The 19,756-nt window shown below is 35.9% G+C and overlaps 1 protein-coding gene across 9 annotated transcripts in view; it reads right to left on the reverse strand.

Annotated features, from left to right (window-relative positions):
- Nucleotides 1-2,210: 2,210 nt before the first annotated feature.
- Nucleotides 2,211-19,756, reverse strand: part of HTR12 (Histone superfamily protein) — a 29,073-nt gene continuing 11,527 nt past the window's right edge. For 4 of the 9 annotated variants that reach the window (XM_088220369.1, XM_088220363.1, XM_088220367.1 and 1 more), the window contains 3 exons: nt 18,087-18,164; nt 3,439-3,514; nt 2,274-2,650 (listed from right to left, as the gene is read on the reverse strand). In XM_088220369.1, coding sequence (XP_088076495.1) covers nt 2,595-2,650; nt 3,439-3,514; nt 18,087-18,164 — 210 coding nt within the window. In that variant the 3' untranslated portion in view covers nt 2,274-2,594. Of the gene's footprint in view, nt 2,651-3,438; nt 3,515-18,086; nt 18,176-19,756 lie in introns of those variants that run through there. The other 5 variants (XM_088220365.1, XM_088220364.1, XM_088220366.1 and 2 more) reach the window with 5 other exon arrangements.

The following is a 19,756-nucleotide window of genomic DNA, read 5'->3' on the forward strand; positions in this document are numbered from 1 at the left end:
AGCTTTTTCTCTTTCTATGCGGCTCAGCCTTCAAACACTTACCTAATTTACCTGTTTTATTAGTATAAATGGTGAGAATGTCTTGAAAAATTAAATCTCAAAGGATTTTATCATTCTTAAAGATGCAATATTTGATCTTTTAGGGTTTGTTTATTAATTTTTTTAGGTGAATTTTTCAATCTTAATGTAAATAATTTATCTTTGGCAACACTAATAGAAAAATTTTAATAATATGTTAATGGTTAAAGACCCTAATAAAAGGGACTGAGAACAAAAGGGAAACTAATTAAAAAGTGAGGAATTTGTACTATATATCAATTATATATGTGTAATAATGATTGTTATGATTACATAACTTTTAATAAGAATTGAGAAATCAAGTGTATAAAAATGTGGGTGGTGGAATTGATAAGGGTGGAGGTGGGTCATGGCCTCTGATCTCAACTACTCATCACCCACCAAAATCAACTAGCCGAATGACTGGTTCCAATCATGGGTAAATTCCCCACTTTTCCAAATACTCAGTAATTGATTCTCTCTCTCCTTTTATATATATATATATATATATATATATAATGATTCTTTTTGCTAAACAATCTAAAAGAGGTCAAACATGTAAGGCAGGATTATGTGATTCTCACGTTTACAAGTAATGTCAACTACTTAATTAGTTTATTTTAATTTAACGCAATAAGATAAAGAGGATTTTATGTGCAGGAAGCATACAAAAAGTTATCCTTGCTGACATATGACATGTCCTGATATATATATACATATATATATATATATATATCTGTGAGTGTGTGTATCTATGTGTGTAAATATGAGTAAGATGAAATATAAAACAAGTTGAGTCTTGAGAGATGATGACACAGGAGTTACCCTGTTTAAGTCCCGGGTTTGTGCGTTGACCGGTAGGGTGAGAAGTTGAGAAGAGTTTGAACCAGACTAGATAGCTAGCAAGTTCTGAAAATTTCAGATCAGGCAGGAGCCAGAATACTTCACAACAATCGAGTGAAGAAAATAAACCAACATACTGCTTTTGTTCTCTCGGAAACATAATGGAATCTAGCAGTTCTACTTTGCATTAATTAATTCATTAAAAATATTTAATATTTTAATTTTATCTATAGGATCTTTAGGTTAGATCGATTACCATTTATTATGAAGCATGAATGAATTGTAAAAATGGATATATATATTTATACAATTTGCTGTAAATCAAGGGTTACTTCATTTTTTTTTTTATAGTATTAATATATTTTTTTTTAAACATATCTTATTCTTATATTTTACTATCCGTACAGTAAATTATGGCTAATGATTATAATTTGAGTCAATTCAATTTACTGTTTTTAATTAAAGAAACTAATATCTTGAGTTCAATAGACGTGCAACCCACAAAGAGTGATGCTTCCTTGGTAATGAAAATGTAATGTTAAAAAAAAAAAAAGAAAAATCAGACAAAAGATTCTCCTTTAAATTCAAGGTCGTAAGAGTAAAGACAATAAAATTGTTATGAGAAACTTTTGAAACAAATTTTATGAAATTCTATGCTTAGTTCAACAACGTTTAAGCTGATAATCCTAAGTTCAAATAAATTATAATATATTTACCATTCTATTAAAATTATAATTTTCTAGTTTTTTTAAATAAATTTTACCAGAATCAATTCATTCAATCTAAATATATATTAATGCCATATTTGGAATAAATGAAATGTACCTATAAACTTAAATTTATGAGATAAAATTATTTCTTTTTTAGAAAAATTTTAATAAAATTTTATCAAAATAAATTCTCAAAATAAAAAAAAAAAATCTTTAGCAACCCAGCATCAAAACTTGAGTTAAAGATTTAAACATATGACCCTACTCAATCAAGCCGAACCTCAATTGGATGTCCTTTAAAAAAAGTATCTGTTCATTGGAGCTGAGTCGGCCGCCATTGAATAAGCCTTCCTTGCCCATTAACCAAGCCACTCCCCACTCTTTATCTTCCATCGAAGGAACTCATTCTCTATAATTTCTCAAGCAAATATCCAAGTGGAAAAAACATGTGAACAAAGGAACAGAGGATTAACCACTAACCAAAACAAGAAAAGTAAACCATATATCCCAACGTCAGCCGGGCTAAGACCGCCATTTCGAAAAAGCTCAAGCAGCATTTGTAACGTGTTAATTTCAGGAGCATAAAAAAGTTTTGGACCATGAAAAGAATTTCTTGCAGGCTCTTGAAACAGAAATGTCAACAAGAAATGTATAGACAAACAGTTCTACAGAAATGACGAGACACAATCCACTAACGTCGTCTCCCGTTGGGAGTCTAAACTGCACGAACGTAATTTTTGAGAGTAAATTGCCTCACAATAATGATTTACACCTGGATCATGTGGAGTAATAGAATTAATTTCTTAAACACTAGGATTACAAAGGATAAGGTTCCCGGGGCCCAAAAAATATGTTGGGTGAATTGGTACCTACTTCTTTAACTCTTGATCTGCCAATTACATATTGATATCTAATTATTACAGTGAAATACCTGACATCCCACTTCAGGATGGTTATAACCTGTTATGATGATGTTGGATGCACTTACCATGGTCTGCCCTTCCCACCGAGCCGACGTGCAAGCTCAAAGTCTTTTCTCACTGGTATATATAGATATATGAGAAAATAAGAAACTTATTTCATAATGAACTGTTAATTCAAGAGCCTAGTACGCCAAGGTTGACTGACAAGGAAATATCACAAATAGTTGCAACGCATATTTGCATAATTGCGTCGATTAAATTAGAGGTGAAGTTAATCAATGCAGAACATTCATGTTAAACAACATACTTGACGATTATTTTCCTTTTTTTTAGTCATTGCTGGAGCTATTATTCTTAAGAAGAAAAGAATTGAGGGAACTCGGATGAAAGACAAAATGGGCATCGAATTGACAGAAAACTGAAAATTTTGACTAAAAATTTGAGAATAAAATATGTAAGCAGTGCCTCTATTGCGTAGGAGGCATCCCCTCAAAGATATTAATGACTCAACAAATAAACTTTTAAATTTCTTTGCTGAGGTGCTTGCATATGCATTTTTTTCCTCATTCATATATAATCTGGAGGTTGCTATAACCTAACCCCTATTTTCACGGGTCTAGTGTTCAAGCTGATGGACCTGCATTAATCCCAAGAAAGGAAGCCAGGAAAAAACAAGAAAGCAAGCCAGTCTTGCCAAGCAATGATTATTGATCTATCCTCTGAAGTGTAATTCCAGGATCAGCAAATTATAAATTATCAGAAACCAGAAAAACAAAAGTAAACCTTTTCACGGCAATTGTACTATATTGGCAAGCAACCATTCACAAGAAGTGGAAGAAACATGGCAAATGAAGGTTAAGAAAGGGTATTGTAGCTGGATAAAGAAGTGCTAAAGTCTAACATACTCAGTGTAACACGCTTAGCATGGATTGCACACAGCATCGCATCAGAAAACAGACCAACCAAGAAATCTTCTGCTGCCTGGTGCAAATTAGAAACCAGAAAAAGTTAAAGTTTTCAAGCCTGGAATTGAATAAGACAGCTTCATATTAGTTATTACAGGAAGAAATAACTAAACTGCATGAGCGACAGCCAGAAAACAGTTTGAAGTATTAATCATCTCTAATGAACTGCATGTTCATTTTACCAGGAACAAAAAAAATGCATACCAGAACATTTTCGAATGCAGACTTAAAATGCAAGCATATTGTTGAGTAGTATAAGTTATTATTTAAGTATTTTAGTTATTAATTAATATTATATAATTAAAATTCTATTGAAATACTAATTTTATGTAATTAGAATTTTAATAAAATAGTTACTTCCTAATTAATAATTTAAAGATTTTATAAATATTAAGGTATTACAAGCTAAAAATTTTATAAAAATTATATTTTTTTCCGAATTTTACACGGTATCATAGCAGAATAAGGATATTTTGGGGTTTTACTTTTAGAGTTTCTTTAAAACCCTAAAACAACGAAAGGAAGCTAAGGAGAAAGAGAGCTAGACCAAGGAAAAGAGAGGAAAGATCAGAGGAAGGGAGAAGGCAGCTGGATCCTTCCTCCACTGCGTGCAGAGCCGCACAAATGGTAACCTGGTTTCTTCCTCCACCGTGCGCAGAGCCGCGCGGCCCAATTCCTTCTTCCACCGCACGCAGAGACGCAATCAGTTTTCTTTCTTTTCAGCTATGCGCAGTGATGCAAATAAGTTTAAAAACACTCAAAATACTCAAAGAGTATCAAAAAGTGACTTGAAGTAAATTTCAAATGACGTAAATACAAATAAAGTTCCAAATCTGGAAAGTTTCAGCGGACCAGTAACGAGATCAAAGGCAAAAAAGATTAAAGAGTTACTCCAAGTTTTCACTCAAAAACATGTAGATGATGAGCTGGTCAATTGTGAAAAGTTCAAATATAAGCTTTTTGAACAGCCCACATTCGTAATTTTAATTGGGTTTAAATGATTTGAAATAATTTGGGGTTGTTTGAATCTTATTGGTAATGGGTGAATAAGTCTTGTGTATGAACTGGATTAGTTAAGTTATTTTAATTATTTTGCATTGTTTTATTTTAGTTTGAGTTAATTAAGCCCATATAGTCAAATGTAACTCATTTGCGCTTAAGTCTTATCTTAGTGTTATTATAAAAATGAATCAATAACTATATGATGGCACAAACAATTAGTGGTGTTGGTTAAGATTGAAGTTACATAACAATTACATGCCTATAATTAGTCTAGTTATTGTGGAAGTTACAATTGTAATTATTGTGTTGTAACTTATCATTGATTTCTTTGCCTATAAATACTAAATAAACTCTTCTTTGTGACATCAAGAGTAGTAATCAAATATTTCATAATTGAGTTAAGAGCGTTTTGGCTCTCTTTTCACTTTATGCATAAGGTGTTGATTTGGAATACAATTGTTATCACTTGTATTCAATTTTCATTTTCTATTTCAATTATTCTTGGTGCTTATTTGAATTGAGTTCAAGGGATATCATTTATCTTTTTTGGGTTCTATTTAACTTCTACCATTTGGGTGATTGAACAAATTTGCTTCCTTTTTACTTGAAACTTAAATTCTGTTCTAAACTGATTGAAGAGTTCTAAGATTCAAATAAGGGTTTTGGGGTTCCGCATTATTTGGTATCAGAGCCAGGTTCACCAAGTAAATTAGTCTATCCTTATTTTGTTGTCTTATTTTCATTATTTTTTGCTAAACAAAAAAAAAAAAAGACGAATTTGTATTCAGCAAAAAAATTAAAAAACATTTAATTAGCCTAATTTGCTTAATTGTACAAAACACACTTCAACCAATTCTACCTTGTGTAATTGAAACACCAGCTGTTATTTCCCTTTTATTGATCTCATATAACATTCAAATACATTTAAAATTTAAAAGGAAAACTCGTTTCAAAACTGTTTATTTGATTGAGATTGTTTGTGTAATTTTTAAGGCTGTTTGGAAACAACTCACCTCAATTGAGTTTGTTTTCATCCGAAACTGTTTGTTTTACTTAATTTGAGTGTTTTGGATGATAATTTGTGATTCTATTAGAGAATTACAAGTTTCGTACATTACATTTCAAATTCACCATTTTTTTTCTTACATCTTTAGTTTTCATTTAATATTTCTACCCATTTGCTTCTTATTACATCTTGAGGTAATAATATTGATTCATTGTTGCCTAATTAACATAAAAATCATCATACACTTATTTCTATATCAAGTGTGTGCTCTTCATTATTTACAATGTTCTAATTTGCTTTTAAAGTTGAAATTCGTGTATCTTGTTTCTTCAGAAATTCTTTATTATCTCTAATTAAAATTGAGTACATAGTGATAATTAATTATTATTTGAATTAACCCTTTTGTATAAAGTTATAAAAGATTGTTTGAGTGGTAAAAAGCAAGAGAGTGTGAGCTCAAAAAAGAGTAAAAGCCAAAATTGAATGAAACACGAGTGCTCATACTACAAGAGTAAACACGTGAGAGAGTGATTTGTGAGGTTGCAATCTATTTTATTTGTCATTAAAATTTCATATTTGAAGATGGAGCCATAAGAGAGTGAAAGAACATCAAAAAATCAAGAATTCATCCTCAAAACAATACAACAACAATTTGAGAGGATTCAACTAACTATTGGCAACATGAATGAGAAACTAGGGAAACAACAAAGTGAATTAAATTCCATGAAAGATGAAGCTTCCCAAACCAATCCAAGGGCAAGAAGACTTCCAACACCACCTTTTGATGAGGAAGTGGAGGAAGAATTTGATGACAAAGCTACCTTGGTCAATGAATGTCGAAATTATGGTAGGGGTCGAAATGATCTTGATAAAAACATTAGGAGCATCAAAATGAAAATCCCATCGTTTCTAAGCAAGAATGATCCGAATGCTTATCTTGAATGGGAGTACAAGGTGGAGCTTATTTTTTAGTGCCACAATTATTCAGAGGAGAAAAAGATAAAACTCGCGGCCGTGGAGTTTGGAGAGTATGCCATTGTGTGGTGGGATCAACTCATCACAAGTAAAAGGAGAAATGGAGAGAAATCTATTTCCACTTGGGCCGAAACGAAGGCTACCATGAAAAGGCGCTTTGTTCCTGCTCACTACTATAAGGACTTACATCAAAAATTACAAGACCTTATACAAGAGAACAAGAGTGTAGAAGACTACAAAGAGATGGAGATAGCCATGATAAAGGCTAATATTGAAGAGGATAGGGAAGCTACTATGGCAAGATTCTTAAATTGCCTTAACAAAGACATAGCCAACATTGTAGAGCTTCAACATTTTGTAGAGATTGATGATATGGTGCACATGCTATAAAGATTGAAAGACAATTAAAGCAAAAGGGGAACACAAAGCAAGCCAACACTTATTCGGCCCAAAATTCCAACTAGAGGCCGAATTGGAGGGGAGATAACAAAGCTGTCCAATTCAAAAGAGATGACAAAATCAAGCCAAAAGATGCTAATGATAATAAAAATAAAAGTATTTCTAACTCTCAAACTCCTAAAAATAGAGATATCAAGTATTTTAGATGTTTGAGTTTTGGTCATATTGCATCTCAATGCCCAAATAAAAGGGTAATAGTGATGCGTGGTGATGGTGTTGAAATGGATGATGAGAGTGATGTGGAGGATAAAATGTAGTAACTGAAAAAAAAAAAGAGGGGGAAACGACGTCGTTTTGAGAGGCAGGTGAGGTATAAATAGGAGAAGGGAAAGAAAAGAAAAAAAAAGGAAAGAAAAAGAGGAAAAAGAAAAAAAGAAAAGAGAAAACAGAAAAGAGAGAGGGCGGGGAGGAAAAAGAAAAAAAAAAAGAGAAAACAGAGAAGAGAGAGAGCGGGGAGGGAAAAGAAGGTTCGAGAAAGAGAGAGAGAGGAGCCGAAGCGGAGAGGAACGAGAAGGAAGAGAGAAGAAGAAAGAGGACAGTGATGGTGCGATCAGTGGGAGGAAGGAAGAGGGCAATGGAAGGTACAGTAATTTTAAGTTTCCTTTTAGTTGATGTGGATTTGAAAACTTGCCGTAAGTGGAGGAGCGCAGAGGAGATCGCGGAAGGAGAAAGAAGAAGAAGTGTGGCGTGGGAGAGAGGTCTGTGAGGGAGAGGTGAGGTCGTGTGTGAGCGGGGGCACATGGAGGAGACTAGGCCGCGGGAGGAGAGAAAGGAAGGAGTGCGTGGTTTGTGAGGGAGAGGAGATGTGGTGTGTGAGCGGCGGCGCATGGAGGAGACTAGGCCACGGGAGGAGAGAAAGAAAGGAGTGCGGTGTGTGTGAGTGTGGTCTGTGAGAGAGAGGAGATGTGGTGTGTGAGCGGGGGTGTATGGAGGAGGCTGGGCCACGGGAGGAGAGAAAGGAAGGAGTACGGTGTGTGTGAATGCGGTCTGTGAGGGAGAGGAGATGTCGTGTGTGAAGGGGGGCGTATGGAGGAGGCTAGGCCGCAGGAGGAGAGAAAGGAAGGAGTGCGGTGTGTGTGAGTGCGGTCTGTGAGGGAGAGGAGATGTTGTGTGTGAGCGGGGGCGTATGGAGGAGGCTAGGCCGTAGGAAGAGAGAAAGGAAGGAGTGCGGTGTGTGTGAGTGCGGTCTGTGAGGGAGAGGAGATGTGTGTGAGTAGGGGCACAAGGAGGAGGCTAGGCCGCGGGAGGAGATAAAGGAAGGAGTGCGGTGTGTGTGAGTGCAGGCTGTGAGGGAGAGGAGTTGGTGAGTGTGAATGGAAGTGTATGGAGGGGGGGCCGCGGGAGGAGAGAAAGGGAGATGTGTAGTGTGTGAGTGAGGTTCGTGAGAGGGAGAAGATGTTGTGTGAGTACGAATGGAGGTTTGTAGAGGGGACCAAGGGAGTAGAGAGAGGTGATTTCGGGATTTGAGAGTGGAGTATCTAGAGTAGGCCGTGGAGAAGGAGAGAAGAAGGGATTTGGTGAGTGAGGTGGATATGTGCAAGGGAGGAAGTAGTGTGTGTGGATGTAGAAAATTTGGGAGGAGGAAAGGGAGGCCATAGACTGTGGGAATGAAATGTCGGAATAGAGGTGTGGGGGTGTCTCTGTGTAGGGAGAGAGGATGAGTGGTGTAGCTGTATGGTGTGAGAGTATGGGCTGTATATAGGTTGGTATAGTTGCTGTAAATGTGATAGTTGGCAAAAGAACGTTACAGGTGTGAGTGTGTTAAGTGTTAGTGCGTGTCTTATGTAAGAACAGGATGATGTTGTTTTGAGTTGGTAGCATTGGGGGACACCGATATTGGTTGTCGCTATGTAGAAAAAGTAAGTTGATCACCGATAGTGGTGATGGTCGGGGGACTCCGACGGGAAGGGGTTTGGTCGCCGAAATTGGTGATGGGAAATGATGGTATCTCTGTGTGTGTGTGGCCTATTAGGAGTCGAGAGGTAGGCGGGTTATTAGTGGTCGCCGATACTGGTGACGGGTGAGAATATTGGTACGCTTGGGGTGACGTTGGGAGACGGTCACACATGATATGCATGATATTTAAGATAGTGGGGTACGTTTTAGTCCTGCGTAGTTTCATAGTGATAACAAAGTAGGACTTAGGTTGGGTGATGGGGTACATATAGAAATATTGGGTTTCATATTTGTGCATATCATATTTGTAAACTTAATTTTTATTGTACTGAGTTATATAAACTCGCTCTCTATTATGCACAGATGATGTAGGAATGGAGTCGGGATCAAAATTGTTGGTTTCCGAGTCTAGCGTATAGAGCAACAGAATAAGGATCTTTATTGACAGAATTGAATGTATAAAAATTGGTAGTAGAGTAGATAATATGTCTGTTGATAGTGTATACGGTTGTATTTCACGTGATGTTACATGTATGATTGCAGGTCTATCTTGATTCTGAACAATAGATAGTGATTAGTGTTTCTATGTGCATGACTGATTTGAAACGAAATTTCCGTATTTGATCATGGATTTGTTGTAAACTACGCCATTAGAAATATAAAAAAAAAAGGAGCGTTACAGTTGGTATCAGAGCAAATTAAGAATACTACTAACGGGTGTCACTATTCTGCAGGTAGACCAAGGGAGGTGACAAAGAAGGGAAGAGGTCGACCCCGTCGTGAATCTGCTCCAGGAACGCAGGGCTCACCAGGGGCCCCACGACGAACACCGGGGTTTCCCCAAGTGCCACTCACTGCATTTCAAGGGCCGCCCCCGTACCACGCTGTGCCCCCTCCCGCACAGTCGAGACCTACTACTGGTCCATCTGCAACCCATGCGGGGCAGTCCAGCATGCAACAAGAGGACATTAACCGGCTATGCAGAGTAGTTGAGAGCCTATCTACTATGATCCGGGATAGAGAATTACGGTCGGAGTCAGCATCGGTGCCACAACAGGGGATTCACTTAGGTCTAGTGGATACAAGCAACATTGAGAAATACTGCAGGCTAAACCCTCCTGCCTTCAATGGGGGGTTCTGACCCGTTAGTAGCGGAAGATTGGATAAAGAAAACAGAAAAATTATTTGAAGTGATAACCGTGACCACAGAATAGAAGGTACAACTGGCTGCATTCATGTTAAGAGGATCCGCCGAGCACTGGGGGAAATTAAAAAAGGAGCTCTGATCTCTCCAATCACTTGGGAGGTATTTCTAGAAGCTTTTAATGCGGAAAACTTTCTAGATTTTCTGAGACAGTGGAAGGAAGCAGAGTTTACCGAACTTAGACAAGGAAGATGAGATGTGTGTGAGCAAGGGCGCATGGAGGAGGCTAGGCTGCGGGAGGAGATAAAGGAAGGAGTACGGTGTGTATGAGTGCGGGCTGTGAGGGAGAGGAGTTGGTGAGTGTGAATGGAAGCGTATGGAGGGGGGGCCGCAGGAGGAGAGAAAGGGAGATGTGTAGTGTGTGAGTGAGGTTCATGAGAGGAAGGAGATGTTGTGTGAGTACGAATGGAGGTTTGCGGAGGGGACCAGGGGAGTAGAGAGAGGTGATTTCGGGATTTGACAGTGGAGTATCTAGAGTAGGCCGTGGAGAAGGAGAGAAGAAGGGATTTGGTGAGTGAGATGGATATGTGTAAAAGAGGAAGTAGTGTGTGTGGATGTAGAAAATTTGGGAGGAGGAAAGGGAGGCCGTAGACCGTGGGAATGAAGTGTCGAAATAGAGGTGTGGGGGTGTCTCTGTGTAGGGAGAGGGGATGAGTGGTGTAGCTGTGTAGTGTGAGAGTATGGGCTGTATATAGGTTGGTATAGCTACTGTAAATGTATAGTTGGCAAGGGAACGTTACAGGTGTGAGTGTGTTAAGTGTTAGTGCGTGTCTTATGTAAGGACAGGATGATATTGTGTTGAGTTGGTAGCATTGGGGGACGCCGATATTGGTTGTCGCTACCTAGAAAAAGTAAGTTGATCGCCGATAGTGGTGATGGTCGGGGGACTCCGACAGAAAAGGGTTTGGTCGCCGATATTGGTGACGGGAAAGGATGGTATCTGTGTGTGTGTGTTGCCTATTAGGGGTCGAGAGGTAGGCGAGTTATTAGTAGTTGCCGATACTGGTGACGGGTGAGAATATTGGTACGCTTGGAGTGATGTTGGGAGACGGTCACACATGGTATGCATGATATTTAAGATAGCGAGGTACGTTTTAGTCCTGTGTAGTCCTATAGTAATAACAATGTAGGACTTAAGTTGGGTGATGGGGTACATACAGAAATACTGGGTTTCATATTTGTGCATATCATATTTGTAAACTTAATTTTTACTGTACTAAATTATATGAACTCGCTCTCTATTATTCACAGATGATGTAGAAATGGAGTCGGGATCGAAATTGCTGGTTCCTGAACCTAGCATATAGAGCAACAGAATAAGAATCTTTATTGACAGAATTGAATGTGTAAAAATTGGTAGTAGAGTAGATAGTATGTCTGTTGATAGTGTATATGGTTGTATTTCACGTGATGTTACATATATGATTGCAGGTCTATCTTGACTTTGAACAATAGATGGTGATAGTGTTTCTATGTGCATGACTGATTTGAAACGAAATTTCCGTATTTAATCATCGATTTGTTGTAAACTACGCCATTAGAAATAAAAAAAAAACGGGGCATTACATGAAATGCCTCTTTGGAGGATTGTAGTGATGGGAAAACACCTATGAAAGGTAGATTGTTGGTTTTTAGGTGTGCTTTGAATATGCAAGTAAGGAATGATGATAAAGGGGTTAAGTTGCAAAAAGAGAACATTTTTAATTCTACATGTCTAGTGAATGGAAAATTGTGTAGCATAATTATTGATGGGGGTAATTGTGTAAATGTGGCTAGTACCTTGTTTGTTGATAAACTGAGTTTGGAAACTACAAAACATCCTAAACCTTATAAACTACAATGGCTTAACAATAGTAGGGAGGTGAGAGTTAATAAACAAGTAAGGGTGCCTTTTACTATTGGGAAGCATAGTGATGAGGCGACATGTGATGTAGTTCCAATGCAAGCTAGTCATATTTTTTGGATAGACCATGGCAATGAGATAGGAGAGTGATGCATGAGGGTATCTCAATAGGTACATAGTAAAAAAAGAGGGCAAAAATTATACTTTTCTTCCTTTAACCCCTAAACAAGTCTTTGAAAACCAAATGCAACTTGAAAATTCCCATGATGAATTTGCACAAAGAGAGGCCGAGAAAAAGAAAAGAAAAAGAAAAAGAGAAAAGAAAAGAGAGTGAGAGAAAATTAGAGTGGAAAAATGAAAATTAAAAGAAAAAAAAGAGGTGCATTCGACTATAGAAAAGAATGAGAGAAAGAAAATGAGCTTTTATGCTAAAATGAGAGATATGAGAAAAACATTATTTTCTAACAAGCCAATGATTGTACTCATGTACAAGAAAGCTTGTTTCTCAACTAACGAACTTGACCATTCTTTATCAAATGTTGTAGTTAAAATTTTGCAGGAATTTAGCGATATTTTTCCCGATGATCTACCTCAAGGTTTACCATCTTTGAAAGGGATTGAGTATCAAATTGACTTCATTCTCAGGGCTGTCATACCAAATAGACCAGCTTATAGGAACAATCCCAATGAGACCAAAGAGCTTTAAAGGCAAGTGGAGGAACTCTTACAAAAGGGGCACATTCGAGAAAGTTTAAGTCCATGCGCAGTGCCCCTCTTATTAGTACCAAAAAAAGATGGCAGTTGGCGTATATGCATTAATTGTAGAGCCGTCAACAAAATGACAGTAAAATATCGACACCCAATACCTCGACTTGATGATATGTTAGATGAGTTACATGGTGCTTGTGTATTTTCTAAAATTGATCTTAAAAGTGGTTATCACCAAATAAGAATGAAAACAGGAGATGAATTGAAAACTGTTTTTAAAACAAAACAAGGGTTATATGAGTGGTTGGTTATGCCATTTGGCTTAACTAATGCGTCAAGTACTTTCATGCATTTAATGAGCCATATTTTACGTGAATTTATTGGAAAGTTACTAATTGCCTACTTCGATGACATTTTTGTGTATAGCAAATCTATTGATAAGCATGTCATGCATTTGAGGCAAGTGTTTGACACATTGCGCAAATTTCAACTATAGGCTATCATGAAGAAATGTACATTTTGCATTAATCACATCATTTTCTTAGAATATGTCGTGAGTACAAAAGAAATCGAGGTAGATAGTGAAAAGGTAAAGACTATTCAAGAGTGGCCAACACCTAAAAGTACAAGTGAGGTGCTTAATTTTCATAGTTTGACAAGTTTCTATAGGAGATTTGTAAAAAATTTTAGCACCGTTGCTGTCCCTTTAATTGAAATCATGAAAAAAGATAAGGAGTTTGTTTGGGAAAAAAAAACAAGAACATGTATTTTCCTTATTGAAAAAAAAGTTATGTAATGCACCTTTATTAAAATTGCCTAATTTTGATTCAACTTTTGAAATTGAATGTGATGCCTTTGGGTTTGGGATAGGTGTTGTTCTTATGCAGGATAAAAAACTCATTGCATACTTCAGTGAGAAGCTCAATGGTACACAATTAATTATTCCACGTATGATAGTTTTATACTTTGGTAAGAGCATTAGAGACATGGCAACATTATTTGTTATCAAAAGAATTTGTGATTCACACCGATCATGAATCTTTGAGGCATTTGAAAGAGCAAGGCAAGCTTAATAAACAACATGCAAAATGGATGGAATTCATAGAGTCTTTCCCATATGTGATCCAATATAAATAAGGAAAAAAAAATGTGGTAATTGATGCACTTTCAAGAAGGTACAGTCTTATCTCTACTATTTCTACAAAATTGTTGGGATTTGAGCATTTCAAATAATTGTACGTGCATGATAGTGATTTTTCAAATGTTTATGTGGCTTGTGAACATGCAGCATTTTAAGATTTTTATAGGTATGATGGTTTTCTATTTAAAAAGAGAAAATTATGTGTGCCTAATAGTTCTATTAGGGAGTTGTTTGTTCGTGAAGCATATAGTGGTAATTTAATGGAACATTTTGGGATTGACAAAACTTTGAGCATTTTACATAAACATTTCTTTTGGCTTAATATGCGCAAACATGTTGAGAAAATTTGTGCGCAATGCAGCTCATGTAGGTAAGCTAAGTCTAGAGTTCAACCACATGGATTATATATGTCATTACCCATTCCTACATATCCTTGAGTTGATATTTTTATGCACTTTTTGTTGGGTCTACCTAGGACTAGAAAAGGCCGAAACTCAATATTTGTTGTTGTTGATCGTTTTTCCAAAATAGCACACTTTATACCATGTCACAAAACAGATGATACCACACACATAGCGGATTTGTTTTTCCGCAAAGTTATTAGAATGCATGGCATTTATAAAACCATTGTATCCGATAGGGATGTTAAGTTTTTAAGCCACTTTTGACGAGTTTTGTTATCCAAACTTGGGACCAAACTTTTATTTTCTACTACACCACATTCACAAACGAATGATCAAACTGAAGTAGTAAATAGAACACTTGGTACATTATTACGTGCTTTAATTAAAATGAATGTTAAAACTTGAAAAGATATGCTATTATTTGTTGAATTTGCTTATAATCGGAGTATACATTCTTCTACTGGGTTTTTTCCTTTTGAAATTGTGTATGGTTTTAATCCCTTAACTTCACTTGATTTGTTGCCTATTCCTATAAGTGACATTTTTAATTTGGATGGACATAAGAAAGCAAAAATGGTTAAAGCAATTCATGAAAAAGCAAGGCAGGACATTGAAAAGAAAAATGAACAAATAGCATCCTATGTCAATAAAGGAAGACACAAGATTTCGTTTGAACCCGGAGATTGAGTGTGGGTTCATTTGTGCAAAAAATGATTTCCATCAAAACGATAATCTAAATTGGATACTCGTGGGGATAATCTATTTCAAATCATAGCCAAAATCAATGAAAATGCCTACAAAATAGACCTACCAGGTGCGCATAGTATTTCAGCTACATTTAACATATCTGATTTATCCCCTTTTGAAATTGATGCAGGAATTGATTTGAGGACGAATTCTTTTAAGGGGAGGGTGAATGATGCAAACAAAACTAGAAACACTCAAGATACTCAAAGAGCATCAAAATGTGATTTGGAGTAAATTTCAAATGACGTAAACTTAAATAGAGTTCCAAACCTGTAAAATTTCAGCGGACCAATAACAAGATTAAAAGCAAAGAAGCTTAAAGAGTTACTTCAAATTTTCACTCAAAAACATGTGAATGATGGGCTGACCAATTGTAAAAAGTTCAAATATGAACTTTTCGAACAGCTCAAATTCATAACTTTAATTGGGTTTAAATGATTTAGGATAATTTGGGCTTGTTTGAGTCTTATTGGTAATGGGTGAATAAACCTTGTGTATGGGCTGGATTAGTTGAGTTGTTTTAAATATTTTGGATTATTTTATTTTAGTTTGAGTTAAACCCCATATAGTCAAGTGTAACTCATTTGAGTTTAAGTCTTTTCTTAGCGTTATTACAAGAATGAGTTCATAACTATATGGTGCTACAAATAATTAGTGCTGTTGGTTAAGAAGATTTGAGTTACAAAGAGTTACATAACAATTACATACTTATAATTAGTCTTATTATTATTAGAGTTACAATTATAATTACCACATAATTAACCTAATTATTATGCGAGTTACAATTGTAATTATTGTGTTGTAACTTATCATTGATTTCTTTAGTTATAAATACCAAATGAACTCTTTTTTGTGGACATCAAGAGTGGTAATCAAATATTTCAGAATTGAGTTAAGAATGTTTTGGCTCTCTTTTCACTTTATGCACAAGGTGTTGATTTGGAATACAATTATTATCACTTGTATTCAATTTTAATTTCCTATTTCAATTGTTCTTGGTGCTTATTTGGATTGGATTCAAATGATATCATTTATTTTTCTTGGGTTCCATTTAACTTCTACTATTTGGGTGATTGAACAAATTTGCTTCCTTTTTAATTGAAATCTAAATTCTGTTCTAAACCGATTGAAGAGTTTTAAGGTTCAAACAAAGGTCTTGGAGTTCCGCATCACGCAGAGACGTGCGACCAGTTCCCTCTTCAGCCACACGCAGAGCCACACAGGGCGTCCAGGTTTCCTTCTTCAATCGCACGCAGAGCCGCGCGACAACCTCTGGTTTCTTCTTCCTCTACACGCAGAGAAGCCCGATCTGCCTCACTCCGATAGTACGAAGCCTCTGACTGCGACCTGTCGGCCTTCTACCGAGCACAAATTTTCCCCTTCGCCGCACACATAGCAGTGCGCAGGGAGTTTTCCTGGTCAGCTACATTGAGTCGATCTGAGTTGTTGAGCCGAGCTGATTTCAACCCGAGCCAAGCTGCCTGCACCAAGCTGAGCCGAGCCATTTTTGGAGTCGAGTCGTTTTCTGAGCCGAGCCATTTTTCGAGTTGAGTCGTTTTCTGAGCCGAGTCGTTTTCTGAGTCGAGCCGTTTTTCGAGCCGAGCCAAACAGATCTGATTTCAGTATTTTCTGTTTTTTTTGCTATTTTGGTGCAAATTACGAGGTCTGTTTTTATTATTAGGTATTTTTATTCTTATTTTCAGCACTTTAAAATGGCATAAGCAAAAAAAGTGTTGATTTCTTATTCGGATAACCCTTTATTTCAAATCAATTCCGTAAAACTTGATGAAACTAATTATCTTACTTGGTCAAAATCTTATTTATTGTTTATCAAGGTTAGAGGATTGCAGAGTACATTACAGGTTACATAAAGAAACCAGAAGTAAATGATTTGGAATATAACAGATGAGACTCTGAAAATTCTTAGGTAATGTCTTTGCTAATCAATTCCATGCAACCACATATTGCACGAACATATTTGTTACTCGATACTGCAGTAAAAATATAGAACGTGACATCTCTTACATATTCACAAGTGAGTAATGATACCCAAATTTATGAACTCCATAATAAAATTCATGGCATAAAATAAGGAGAGATGACTATTTTACAATATTTTTCTGAACTGAGTGGATTATGGCAGGAATTATATTACTATCAAGACCTTCAAGCAAATTATCCTGCAGATGCAGTAAAATTTCAGAAATTGATTGAAAAAGAACGAATTTATGATTTTTTAACTGGTTTGAACACCGAATATGATCTAATACGAATCCAGGTGCTTGGTAAAGATCTTTTTCCTTCATTAAAACAAACTTATACCTATATCCAGTAAGAAGAAAGTAGAAAGTAGAAAGAATGTCATATTTTACATAGCACCAGTTGATAAAGTTGCATTAATTGCTCAGTCTGAACAATCCAAGGATCTACAAAGGTATGACTATTATGGCAAGCAAAAACATACAAGAGAAACTTATTGGAAGCTGCATGGAAAGCGAACTAAAGGTAGTGAAAGAAAAAATTGTGGACCTACGAGAGCTCAAGAAAATCTAGTTGAAGAAAGTGGAATACCCAACACACCGACAATTGGAACTTTTTTGAATGAAAAGATTCAAACCCTAAACCGTATTTTGTCTCAATTTAATTTTTCATCAACTATAAGTGCAATAAATCTAGTAAAATCATAATTTTCGAACAAGAAAGAAGATTGACACTGGTGAACTGCAGGATGACTTCTCAGAACCTGATTTGCAAGTTGAGCATAAGAGATATCCCTGCACCAACTTGGGGGGAGTGTTGAGTAGTATAATTTATTATTTAAATATTTTAGTTATTAGTTAATATTATACAATTAGAATTTTATTATAATAATAATTTTATGTAATTAGAATTTTAGTTAAATAGTTATTTTCTAATTAATAGTTTAAAAATTTTATAAATACCCAAATATTATAACTTAAAGTGTGAGAACAAAAATTATATTTTTTCTCTAAATTCTACACATATAAAGGATTCATAGATTGACAAATGGAGACAAATAATATGGAGACGTAATAATGATTTTTAAACAACAGAGGTACACACAACTAAACCTATAAACAATAAGCAAACACGCTATGGTCTTAATATATAGTCTTTCTCACACAATATTTTAGGCTTCAAATTTCAAATTCTTCTTAAGTGCTTAGATAAATTCATTTTACCTCCTGAAGTGCTACAAGAGCTTCAGCCGTCCAACGAGTGATATCTGGAGGAGCAAAATTGTAGGTAATACTTCTTACCTGTGACAAAGCTGCAATAGTTAGTCGTATCTGATTCAAATGTAACATGCAGGTTATAAACAATCGTTCACACATTGCTTGCATGCGAAACTTCTGAGCATGTTTTTGCAATGAGGGGTTTAACAAACATTAGATAGAGACTGGAAAAAGCTATGCCAATTTTTGCTATACTTGCACTGTGGCAAACGACAATAAAAGAAACTCCCCACAGTGCAACAAAGATTAAGAGTAGAACATATGAACAGCAAATTGTCAAGGTTAACTAGTTCAAGTAGCTTGCATTGCATTCCAAGCCATGAAATAAAAGAAACTGTTCTGAGAATGTAATCCATTAAGCTCATAATAAAACAAGCCTATCATGCATCTATATACATATCAGCAAATACAAACAATCAGCAGCCTGAACTGAAACTCTCAATATCATGATTTCCAGTCTATTAATTGTAATCTTGCGGAACAATATTGGCCAAATTAGTTCAATTCATGTTTATTCTTCACATTGCTCATTCACTTAATTAATAAACTAAAGTGTATAGCATTTTTTTTATGTAAAGTAAATTTTATTTATTATTTATTTATAGTTTTCACATATTTTTTAAAAATTTAAAATAAATTAGTTGTCAGATATTTTAAATAACTGAGTAAGTCTGAGGCAAGTATAAATCTTTTTTACTCATTTCAAGTTAGGATGACATTTGGGTCCCGTTTACTTCAAGCAAAATACAACCCCTAGCCATCATTAATATCTATAAACTATTCATTTCATGATAGCTGAACTAGCACTTATTGGCACTATTCTATCCAATGAGTGTAACATGTTACACGTTCTCAATGGCATTGGAGTAACTTTAAGGACTTTGCAGCAATCTTTTGGGCTAGAGGTACTACATTCCCTTTTCAAGAGCACTGCAAAAGTTAGCCAAATGTGAAAACTTCCTTAAGCAAACCTCCACAGAAGCTCCTCCCATAAGCATCAACAACCCTTGACACTCCAACCAGCCTTGCTCCTACAAAACGCAGCAGGACTCTACCAACTTCTATCAGCTTACCAGTCAACTAGCCTTAACAAAGCCACACTAGTCCTTTTCTCACTTGCCAAATCTGGGGCAAGTTCGGTTATTCCAGACAAGGTTGCTTCAAGCTCAAGCAGCTACTGAACCCTTTATGGGAGGATAGAATGAATGGCCCTTTATGGGAGGTCAAGCGGCTCCTCAATCCTTCATGAAAGAAAATGGCCCTATACATACATGATTTTTAGTACAATAAAAGAAACCCTAATATTAATTATCCATAGGTATTCTACTATTATATCATTACATATTAAATTACACATAAGATTGCTTTCTTTGTTAAACAGATGAAGAGAGGGGTATTTCCCAGCTAAACGGATCTAGAAGACTCAAGCTCCACCCAAGATTGCCTTCTTTGCTTGGGAGGTTAGTACGAATTGTATTTTAACTACTGAAAACTTGATGAAGAGAGGAATAGTGATAGTGAATGGCTGTTATATGTGCAAACATGAGGCAGAATTGTGCAATCATCTGTTGTTATGGAGTCCAACTGTATATAGTATTTGGACTATGATTTATGGG

The sequence above is a fragment of the Carica papaya genome, chromosome 5 (assembly GCF_054855325.1).
Source record: "Carica papaya isolate Zhongbai chromosome 5, ASM5485532v1, whole genome shotgun sequence".
Classification (NCBI taxonomy): domain Eukaryota; kingdom Viridiplantae; phylum Streptophyta; class Magnoliopsida; order Brassicales; family Caricaceae; genus Carica; species Carica papaya.